At 41.5% G+C, this 12,258-nt stretch overlaps 1 protein-coding gene across 2 annotated transcripts in view; it reads right to left on the minus strand.

Moving 5' to 3' along the window:
• The window catches only part of LOC135477622 (uncharacterized), a 28,722-nt gene that overhangs the window by 6,658 nt on the left and 9,806 nt on the right, over positions 1–12,258 (minus strand). The window contains exon 3 of one of the 2 annotated variants that reach the window (XM_064757788.1): positions 23–298. In XM_064757788.1, coding sequence (XP_064613858.1) covers positions 23–298 — 276 coding nt within the window. The remainder of the gene's footprint in view (positions 1–22; positions 299–12,258) is intronic. The other variant, XM_064757789.1, reaches the window with a different exon arrangement.

Here is a 12,258-nt window from a genome sequence, read left to right on the forward strand (position 1 = left end):
GTATAGGCCTACAATTACTTACTCTGAATACACGTGAACACGACCGATACCGCTGGTGCTTTCAGGCAGACCTTCTGGAGCTTCTGTAACGCCAAGAGCCTGAGAGAGCATCGCTGACGTCCCGAACACTTGTTCAACACGTCCAGGTAGAGTTGGCCTGGGCAAGGGGCGTGTCTGCTGCTTTGACACGTGACGTTGGTCAACAGGATCATTTGACCTCGCGGACACTGGAGATCGGAATGGGTAAAGTTGCAGGCGTTGACCTGACATTGTCGATCTCGTAGGGATAGGCCTGAAACTGCGATGGAATAACTGCGATAACTGTATGTAAGAAAGATGAAATGTATTTTTTTTTGATTTGTTTTCTTTTTTTTTCACGTTCCAGCCAGGACGCAGCATTGTAACTGTATCAATGAGATATGACATTGGAACGTACATTCTGGTTGTCGCCTGGTATCAGGTTGTCTATTTTGACGCCTAGATTAATACTGACTGATTCATTGATTTTACTGATTGATGAGTGCATAACGTCATATTCAAGAATTGTCCCTATATTCGACGGCGGCCAGTTATATCATAATATGGGCTGCACAAACCGAGTGTCCTAGGTACACCTACACCGCCGATCTTTGACTAGTTTTCCGTGTATAACGCACAGATCTCCATCCCCATATTCGTGACGACAAGTGGCCTTCAACGAACCTAATACTAAGAAGCGCCGTCGAAATGAATGTGCAAAAAGCTGTTGTGAGTTTCTTAGTGCTTTTAGGGCTTTCGATATCCATATTTCACGAAAAACAGTGCGATACAAGTCTCAAACACAAGCAGAAAATGTAAGCAGTGGAATTCATTGGTAAACAAAACTCAATTGCCATGATTTTCTCATTACCCTGGTGTTGTTGTTTTTTTTTTTTTTTTGGTTTTTTTTTTTTTCCGTCCCTTGTAGAGAAGAGATAAAACCTCACCAGAGAGCAGAAAGTCCGGATTAACGACTTTAGCACTCCACTCGGCAGGAATGTTAACTTCTATGACAGGGGCAGCGCGGCCGTGAGAGAAAACTTCTGCAGCTGTTTCGGCTCGTCAGAAGTAGATTTGTAGATGAACGCTTAGCAAGTGGTTGCCAAATACATTCACAGTCGTTACAATCTCAAACGAAGCCAACTCTGTGACCTCCAGCGGAGCCTTGTCTCCGATAGAAATACCAGCCATATTTCAAATTCAAGGGCAGTAACTCTTCATGATAAAATATAGCGATGAATGAATGTGAGTGCGTGCCTAGGTTTAACGTCGTACTTAACAATTTTTCAGTCATATGACGACGAAGAAATCCTTAGAGTGCCTGTAATGTGCCTCCTTGATGCAGGACGGATTTCCACCGCTCTTTTATCTTGTGCTGCTTCACTGAGACGACTTAACGAAAGCAACCCGCCCGAGCCAACCAGTCGTCGCACTATCCCCTTCAAGCTGAGCGCCAAGCGAGGAAGTCACAACTTCCTCTTTTAAGGTCTTAGGTGTGACTCAACCCCGGATTGACTCTAGATCTACCGCTCTCGATGAATGAATGTTTTGCCGAGGATAATTGTATTTATTTTGGAGGTATCAATGTGCATACGTGCACAAAATTTTGGATGTAAACTATTTTTGCATGATTTCCAGTAAACATGTCCACAAACAAATATCGGGGAACAAAACACTTCTTTAAGCCTGTACATGCTCAAATCACCGTAATGTCTTCTGAAAACATTTCAACACCAGGGCCAGTTTCACAAAGATCTCGTACAAGCACGATAATCGCACATATAGGACAATGTTACGGTAATAGTGACGTAGAAAATATCGTACGACAAATGTACGATGAAAATGTCGTACTCTTCTTCGTGGAACTTGGCCCAGACGTTTGGAATGAGACACGTCTTTTTAGCATGATTGTGGAGATGTATAGTAGTTTGTTGTAGATATATTATAGTTGACAATTTTACCAGAAATAAACATGTCCAGGGAAACCAATGCACATGGGCAATATCCCCCCCCCCCCCCCGAAGCTCCGGTATTTCCTCCTGTAGTATATCAGTCGGATGGTCAACTAATAAGTCAGTAACATATGTAAGGTTTTCACAGTGAATTCCGTCTAAAGTTGCTACAGGTGGTTTGTCACGGGTTAAACTTTGTAGAGCGAGGCTGACTCCACCAGTAAGCCTAGTGAGCTGCCAATACAGCGGGGGTGCAGACCACAAAAAACCTAACATTTCCACATTTTCGCAATTTCCTTTTTGCGGTTAACGTACGAGTATTATACTTCAAGTGACCTATAAAACAACACAAGTACAAGCGTCCTTGACAAGCACAAGTAAAAACAACACTTGCAACATTATCGGTTTCAGCAATTTATTTACAGCAAATTCTTCTCTAAAATATCGTTCAGTTTGTTTAGAATTTACACTGTGACGCGGCCATTGTTCTTCCCTGAAACTGAACGCCCTTGTAAAATACTGAGTAAAGCCTTAAAACAAAACTCGACGGCAAATAAGCTAAGCACGTTATGATGATCCTTGAAGCAGATCAGCCCAATGTTGTTTCAATCTCTACAGAGCTGATGCACTAAAACACCTTTTACGAGACAGCAGACACGTCATTAGCGACACCATGTTTACACATCGTTGTACTGAAACCACAGTTCAAACACACCGGGTCCAGCTTCACAATGCAACGTACGACATTTTGTTTATCGTACATTTGTCTTATGATATACTGTATGTCGCTATTACCGTAACATTGCTCTATATGTGCAATTATCGTACATGTACGAGGTCTTTGTGAAACTGGCCCTGGTGTTGAAATGTTTTTGGAAGACATTACGGTGTTTTGAGCATGTACAGGCTTGAAGAAGTGTTTTGTTCCCCGGTATTTGTTTGTGGGCGTGTTTATTGGATATCATGTAAAAATGTCTTCTTGAAATTGGACCCTGTTGATGATCTAGCCAAGCACCCACTACCGTGACGTTGTAGGCATGTTGGCATGTTGCCAAGGCTCGCATATGTGACGGCCTGTCCAAATTGGACTCATCCAAACAAAGGGTGAAAACGTTACAGTCATAACTGTCGTCTGCTTCACTCAAAGTCTGTACAACTCACACTCTGTACTCTATACGTGGAATAAGTGGAGAAGATATCAAGTTTAATGGAAAAGTACAGATCCTAGGTTAATTTGGAATTGCAACACATTAATAACATTTGGTGAAATCCGGATGTGTTACGCTTTAGTTCCTTTCTTTCGGAATACATCTAAGGTATTTTATTACCTTACCTAAAATGAACTCATTTACCTTTGATTTGCAGAGGAGATAACATAAATAGCGTGTGATTTTTTTTCCCAGAATATAGAGGTAACACGAAAATGCGAGCTTATGAGTGGGATTGCTTTCCGTGGTAAGTGCTCGAATACTATATACAACTACCAGTGACAGTTGGACATGCAGGTGAAAACGCGCGAAAAAATGCTTCTTCGGAGACCAGGACACATCACAGAGTGTTTCACATTACAACTCTCGAGGCTGTGCCTCTCCAATGAGAGTTACATATTTGCAACTTTGAGTCTCGTCAGAAATTCCAGACGTTTCATTATGTCGGGCAAAATGATGCTAACAAAGTAGCGTTTAATGGATCGGCGGTAGGTTGTGTATAATGGGAACGGTAACTGATGAGTTGTCTGTTGATGAATGCAGCCGGCGCCTAAACATCATCCATCTGTATAGTGATTATCAGGCAAAATTGGGGATAAGTGCCCCTGAGAGAGAGTCGAGGGGGGCCTACACGGGGCAAAGACAGCTGGAGTGAACTCACCAAATCCCTGTGCACACGGTGATTTACAGCGCTTCATTTACTACACACTGACAGTGGTGTATCTATCCCCAAATTTATGGGAACAACGTTCACTATTAGAACACCTGTTAAACCATACACATAAAAATGATGCGAAGTTCCGATGAAGGAGCTTGAAAACTTATTTGCAAATATGGCCTTTAGTGGGGTTTTTTTCTCGATATTTTTCTTTTCATGAGAAAAAGGTATTTGAAAATATTTTTTGTTTTTTTTTTGTTATTTGAGACCAGTAACTCTTGGAAAACGTCGTCTTTGCACAATAATTTTCTAAATAAGGATGTTATGCATGTCTAATAAATTTATTTGAATGTAATACGTAATGGTAGCTTGCAAGTTTGCAACATAGTGTTAGATTGCAACATTTGTAACATAAATAATGCGGATCACGACACCTAAACATGACATCACATTTTATGGTGTAAGACTACAAAGATTTCTAAGCATTCTACAACGCGGTAAATTTCTAACCTGCGCATCAAAAGCGACATTCATTCACCAGCCCTCAGCCAAAATGGGCGTTCCGTGTCAGTCATTGCACCGTCGATTTTCACATCAACTTTCAACACAAACCAAAGAACTTAGAAAGTATTTAAAAAAGTAAGAAGTTAGGACGGATTCACAACACTCACGAAAGTGTTCACCTAACTGCCCTAACTGTTCATGCTGCCCATTCTCCACCACTGCCAACACATTTTCCACAGTATTACAGATAAATATAAGGGTTCAGTTTTCAGAGTATAGCAGGAAAAGAATTAGGTATGACACAATACTCGTATTTGGTGGCAAATCATCCGGTCTTTGTGTAGAGATTTGCACTGTGCTAGTATTTTGTGACAAACCGTCCGGTCTTTGTGTAGAAGTCTACACAGTACTCGTATTTTGTGACAAACCGCCCGGTCTTTGTGTAGAGGTCTACACAGTACTCGTATTTTGTGACAAACCGTCCGGTCTTTGTGTAGAGGTCTACACAGTACTCGTATTTTGTGACAAACCGTCCGGTCTTTGTGTAGAAGTCTACACAGTACTCGTATTTTGTGACAAACCGTCCGGTCTTTGTGTAGAGGTCTACACAGTACTCGTATTTTGTGACAAACCGTCCGGTCTTTGTGTAGAAGTCTACACAGTACTCGTATTTTGTGACAAACCGTCCGGTCTTTGTGTAGAGGTCTACACAGTACTCGTATTTTGTGACAAACCGTCCGGTCTTTGTGTAGAGGTCTACACAGTACTCGTATTTTGTGACAAACCGTCCGGTCTTTGTGTAGAAGTCTACACAGTACTCGTATTTTGTCACAAACCGTCCGGTCTTTGTGTAGAAGTCTACACAGTACTTGTATTTGGTGACAAACCGTCCGGTCTTTGTGTAGAGGTCTACACAGTACTCGTATTTTGTGACAAACCGTCCGGTCTTTGTGTAGAAGTCTACACAGTACTTGTATTTGGTGACAACGTTGTGTAGAAGTCTGCCTGGGAGAAGCATAGGTTCCCAGCCTAAACCATAAACTGAAGAGCCTGTTGTAATGTACAGTGTAGATAAGTTTATAATACTATACACTAGTATTCTTGGTATATTCTTTCCTTTGAATCGTCATATGTTTTCTTTGTATATAACGATATCTCTTTTTAGACAACAGAAACATTCAGTTGGGATACTGCCTGCATGGGTAACGAGTTGGGGTGGGGTGGAGTGGAGGTGAGGCGCGCAGGGGGTGAGGAGGGGTGACCTTTCCCGGGAGCAGTTCTACTATTTCCTCCTTCCATTTACTTTTTGCCCAATGGCAAAGATCCAAGGGGGTTTTCTGTCGATCCGTTTTCCCACGCTCCCGAGAGAAAGCTGCCAGAAATACCCTACTCCTCGATCGTCAAGGGAATACGCCGAATAAGAGTGGGAGAGAGAGAAAGTGGGGAAAGAAGAAAAAAAAAACCGCCCCGGTATTTGGCGCTTGGTGCTCAGACGCTGGTACTATAGGAAAACATGGATCCAACCATTCATCCTTACAACTCACCCGTTTTACAGCCTGTCCAGTTCACGTAACGGCACAGGTCGTATCCGTTACATCAGTGGCATGACAAATACGTGACTGTCTCGCGCTAATGTTCGCTTTTAACGCAAAACGGAAGATATACGAGTTGAGACAAGTTCGTGTGTCAGACTTGAAACGTTTCGACGGCTTAACGCCCCTACGTATGCTGCATGTACAAGCATTTGCTGAATATGTATGCCACATAGCCCGATAACCAAAAACAAATATTACCCATAAATAACCAGAGGTTTGTGGATGCTTTAAATAATCTTCAGTTGTAATGCTGACAATTTGTAATCATTGTCAAAATACTAAACTTTCCATTCTGAAGAATGTCTGGACCAATTCCTGTTTACACGCCCATAAAGGATCACAATGTAGCAAATGGATTGAGGTTTAAATTGTAATTTACAAGGAAGTTAGTCTTTAGAACTGAATCAGCATTTTCATCTGATTTTTTTAGTTTGTCTGCGACAACTGTATATGGACATTTTTCTCTTTTACGAAACGCTTATGAATTGTTCACACCATTGGTCTTTCAACATTCAACATCATTACAATTGTAAATAATTACTGGGGAACATAAGCTACTTTTACAAAATTCACGGTTGAACTTTTAGCATTGATTACAGGCGAACACGTAAGCGACTTAAGTTACACATCCCATCGCTCAACATTGGATATCTAACGACAGTAAATACATAGTGAACGTAAAAGCTACTTTTATATCTTACACGTTGATTTATCAACACTTAATATCTAACGACAGTAAATAATTAGCGAACAAAGAAGTACTTAACTTTACCGAAACAGATAAGCTTCTGAAGCTGGTGTGTTTAATTTACAAATTTGGAAGTCCTCACTGGCTCATCTATTTAAACCGCTTTCGTCTTAGTGCGTTCAAGCGCTTCAACCCTGCTCCAGAATAAATACATAACACAGAAATCCAAATTTATTTTACGTAACCGGTCCATACACCCATTCGCTCGGCACATTTGTAAACCGTTAAGGAATGCTGTTTACAAGTGCAGTTTATTTTCCCGTATAGCAGTATACAATATCTCTCCATCCGAAATCAATTAGTGCCCTGTTTTATTTCCCGAGGCCTTTTGCCCTCGTCTAATAAAGAACCGCTGGTTTCAGTTTCACTATCAACACATTACGTATCCCCAGGCAGAGCAGTCATATTATGTGTTCATGGACAGGAATCTTACAGTTGCGCTAAGCCAGCTACATGAATAATACTGTCTGACAAAATTGTCCTGATGTCAAGATTTTAAGTACAGTGTAGGAACTATAATCCGCGGTTTATTTAGTCATATATGTGTGGAACGGGGGTGGGTGAGGGAATAAGTTTTAAAAAAGGATAAGAAGTAATTTAGCCTTTATTATTTCGGAAAAGGGCTGGCAACAAATCTAAACGACAACAACCATTTTGTTCTTAGGTACTTCATAACACTGTAAATCAGCTTTTAATCCGGGATTCTTATGAGGCTGAGGGATACGTCATGTCAAAGAAACACGATGTAGTGCCAATTGTATACTTCATTTTCATATGGCTAAAAGGCAAAAAAGAGTTCGAGTGATTAAGCGGAAACAAACGCATCCTTGGGATGTAGAAAAAATTCGCGTCTAATTGGACAAAACTGAAAACATGGTGTTACTTTCAATTTTGTCTTCGTGTGTGATTTTGCTTACTTTAAATTGCCATATCTCTGTTATGCAACATCACAACAATAGAGAGTGGTGCCTTTAAAGCTTTCTATGAAATGCTTCATTAATGCTTATATATGTTTGGTCTAGTGTTGCCCTTTAAGGAAAGAAGCAATGATAGTATAGTATTGGTATCTGACCATACATAACCATTAACATAAGCTTACAAGTCACTTTCACTTTTCAGTCAGAGTTTGATAATGACTCTTCTTAGGATTGCTTACTCAGTGTTGACATCTTATAGCACCAAACGCGAATGCATGAGTATAGATGTAAAAGTATTCTATCACATCATGATAGTCGGGTTTATAGACAGAAGAAAGCAGAAAGAGCCTAAATTAAAGCATGTACCTCGTTAGTGGGTGCATCACAAATATCACGAGATACAGCCAACATCGTCGAGGCGCCAAAGAGCCGGATTCGAACCCGTGACCCTGATGCTGGGCTAAGCTGTGACGCACATGTTGCTAAGTACGGTATTTTAGTGCAATTGTCATAGATTTCATCTCTTTTTAACTCTGTCTTCGTTTTGAATTGAATTACAAACTGCAGCTGCTGTATACACCTATATTAAAACACAATGGCTGTAACTTAAAATAATTACATACATACAAGCAAAACCTATGTAAATGTAACTGGGGTGGACCTAAATGTGTTAACTACAATATTGTCAAACTGAGCTCCGTTTACATTACACGCCTATGCCTCCCACCACACGCCCACCCCTACCTCTCTCACCATCCTCCGAAGAGGATACAGTCATGATGCAGAAAAAGAAGGAAGCAATGCAAAACTTTGAGTAAGGCTACAGCAGTGACATTCCCCTGTAGTAGTTTCATGGTAGATTTTCGACACAAGGGTCTCCGTTTGAGACAGCAGTGAATCTGCTGTACAAGAGACGGACTTACATTGGGGTCAAGTGTAATGAAGTAGAAGGGTGTAACCAAAACTAAATTCGGGTACTACAGGACGCAGGATAATGTGTAGCCAACACTACAGTACAAACTAGAATAAAAGTATTCGTTTTTTGACTGGGTTGTTTGTAGTGTACCTGCAGAACAATTCCAGTATACTAGAAGAATGCAAATAACTCTCGGCAGATTAAGGCAAATGCAATGGTAGTGGAATAGTGGAAGCCAGCTAACAGTGCGCTAGCAGTGAACTTGTGGCACGTCACTCAGAACCTTTAGACTGGTTGGTACAGGGCGAGTAAATCTTCACGATATCCAAAGGCACGTGTTCAAAAGTGATGCTCAATATTGTCAAAATCATTGTGCTTTTTTTGAGGTTTTTTTTTTGTTACTTTATGACGTCACAACTTATCTTCACTTAGGGGAAAATTACACATCATCACATGCATATTCGGTACGTCTGTCACAGGTAGAGGAGGGAATTTTGTGAGACTAACAGGCCCTATTGTGTTCTATAGTTTTCCGTACCCTACCTCGATTCTATCTATAACATGGGCTATATATCTTATCGATAAAAATGGACAGCGGGCACAGTTCGCAAACTAGATATAAGCAGTGCTATACAGTGCATTTCTCCTACGATATCTGATACCAGTGTTACAGAGCCCTCCCCACACCGCTGTATGTATTCACAACTTCATTTACGATTCCGTTTGGCCCCAGTCACTTGTTTCTCGGATTGTCTATAGTATACTGGCCGTGAACGGAAACAGACGTCTTCTTGTAAACACCGAGGACGTGTATTTACCACTCTGCTTGGCATTTCACATCGTCCTAACGGATCAGAGACCCCGAGAATACCCTAGTCTGAGATTACAAAAAAGCTCTCCCAGGGGTAAATCTGCATAGTGGCGTTCTCAGACGTCTAATTCGTTTAAAGCTTTCGATAAACCAATGCCTTGTACTTCTCATTGCTACTAACATAGAGTCAGTTAATTATCGGCGTTATCTACGCTATGTGAAATTGACTCCGGTAAATACCGTCTTACCCCCCAAAGTTCCGGAAATGTCGAGAAAATCCAAGACGTGCAATACTTGGCTATACACACTTTTCTCTGTCGCTTAAAGGGATACAGAATCGTAACTGATTGGCTGACAGTGGAGAAAGGGTTTCCTGTGTGAAACCCTGTAGCCTTAGTCACGCTTGAATAAATCTGTCATACCTAACATTCAGCTTAGGCTAGGTATAGGCAGCCATTGTATGAATGGGGTTGTTGCCGCAGTGCTGCAGTTGTAATGTTCTACGTGTGTCCAGCATACATAAGTTTAACAGGAAATAGCCGAATAGTACTACCGTGCGGAAGAAAAAGAATGAGGTAATCTGATTGGCTCAAAATAACCCATCAATACATTTTACGACTCTCCTTTATATAATCGGGGTTTTTGTACAACATTATTGTGATTTTATTTGTGGGCATATGAAGACTCCGCTTTCGACAAACAAGAGAATAGATATTGTTCCTGCTACTCTTTTTTCAGTCATGCTCTTGCCTAACTCAAAGCCATGGTAAACCTCGTCGTGAAAACTAAACTTACTTATTGCCGTGTCAAGGCTTAACAAACTCCTTCAGGAAGGAAATAAGCCATTTTCAAAGACGAAGCAGACTAGTGGCCACTCAGAAGAACCTCGTTGTTGATGCAGGTGTCTCAGGCATGGCGGGTCGCGCTTTTTTTTTTGCCACCTGTTATGGCGGGCAAAGCACGGTGTTCCGCCGATATTTCCGTACACCCACATGGTTACTTGTTCATACAAAACCTCTAAAGGGAACGGACACGCCTGCTAACGACTCTATAGCAGCTTTAAGTCGAGCGAGTTTCGAAAAGGCATCAAAGGGTTTAATTACCCGAGCTAAACGATAAACCACACACTTGTCATCTCTAATACCTTAGCCCAGTCAAAGAAAACCTGTGGGCATACCTAAGCGATAGCAGAATACATCTAACACTGTTTGCGTGAAAACATTAGGAGTTTTGGCTTTAAAGGTTCTTTATTGCTAGGCGAACTGTTAACTTAAAAAAAGAAACAACTTACAACTCCAACTTTCGGACGTTTAAATTCTATCTTAAAACTTCCGCTGATGTTTGGCCACTTTAATTGTAATTTACATCGCTATATGGAGTTTTACGCCAAGAGTCATAAAATTTCCGGAGTTTTTCGTATCTTCTTTTTCTCATAAATTATTGCGCTTTGTGGTATTTCTGCTCAGATCACGTCAAATCACGAATGATCTAACGGGAGTGTCAATCCACAATATTTTGTGACTACGCCGTTTAAATCACGCGTTTAGCAATCACCACATTAACATACCAAAAACAGGGGATACTCGTGGCAAACGCGGGGCGAAACGAGAATTGCTGAAAACAGTTAACTTGTGAAGCTAAGCGAGTTCAAAATATATAGATTAGCGCCAGACGCATGCTTGATGTCATATTCAATACCTTAAACTGTGTATATACGATAAGGTCACACTGCCCTCTAAACATGTACGAGATACTTCGACATGTTGCCATTCCTTTGAGTTTGCCAACATTAGGTTAACAATCTCGGGGTGCGGGAGAGCTACGGGTGTGGAGGGTGATGGAGAAGAGTGGGGTGGGGGTGGGGTTTATGATCAGAGATTGCCCCGCGGGTTCTACCGTTTGGTACAAAGTTTAACTGTGCTGAACACTGGATTAGTGTTTGGAGCGGACCAAGTCGCTAAATTGATACCAGATGGTCCAGGGGCTTCGTCTAGAAAACCTCAAAAGCCCCCCCCCCCCCCCCCCCACCCCCTTTCACTCTCCACCTCAGCCCTCTCTCTTTTTGTGCCAGCTGATATGTGTTTAGTTTTGACACAAATTGACTCCGAGTCCCGTCTAAGATTAATTGACCCTGCTGTGACCCCGGTGTGTTCAGTAATTGGCCATTTACCTTAACCACACGGCCACCTAGCGGCCAGGAGTGCACGGCCAATTTGGCAGTAACGATATACAAACAAAATGATCAACAAAATAAGACTCAAACTTCAAATACGATTAACCCCGTTGTATCTCCTTATTGCAGATCCTTTCTTCTGAATCTATGCAGGTATTAGGTTATGCGTTATTGCATATGTATAAGTGTGCATGAATAAGGCCGCATGCTTGACCAATCAGCGCGCCACTTACACCACGATTAACCCATACAGTATACTCCTTGCAGCGCATGTGTCGATCTCTACGCTCGCTTTACATCACTGCCACCACTAGACAAGCTTGACCTTTGCAGTCTGTGCGCCGCACGTAGGCCTGGTTAGACTGGTGTCCAAGATCGGATCTATTTAATATGCATTGTTCAGTTAAATTGTTTCTGCTGTTGGTGACATAATCAGTATCAAAATCAGTGTTAATTCTCGATATGTGATATGTGAGAGTAGTCCCCCCTTAGGTGAACAGAAACTGAAACTGCGACGCCACCACGAGACAATGGTTGTCCTGTGGTTTAATTTGGTTGTCTTGTGGTTTTGCTTAGATGTCCTGTTTATTAGGTTGGTAGACCTCTGATTTAGTTAGATTGTCCTGTGGTGTAGTTTGGTTATCCTGTAGTTTATCTTGGCTGTCCAGTGCTTTAGTTTGGTAGTCCTGTGCTTTAGTTTGGTTGTCCTGAGGTTTAATTTGGTTTTCCTGTGGTTTAGCTAGATGTCCTGTGGTTTA

The sequence above is a fragment of the Liolophura sinensis genome, chromosome 11, assembly GCF_032854445.1.
Source record: "Liolophura sinensis isolate JHLJ2023 chromosome 11, CUHK_Ljap_v2, whole genome shotgun sequence".
Classification (NCBI taxonomy): Eukaryota; Metazoa; Mollusca; class Polyplacophora; order Chitonida; family Chitonidae; genus Liolophura; species Liolophura sinensis.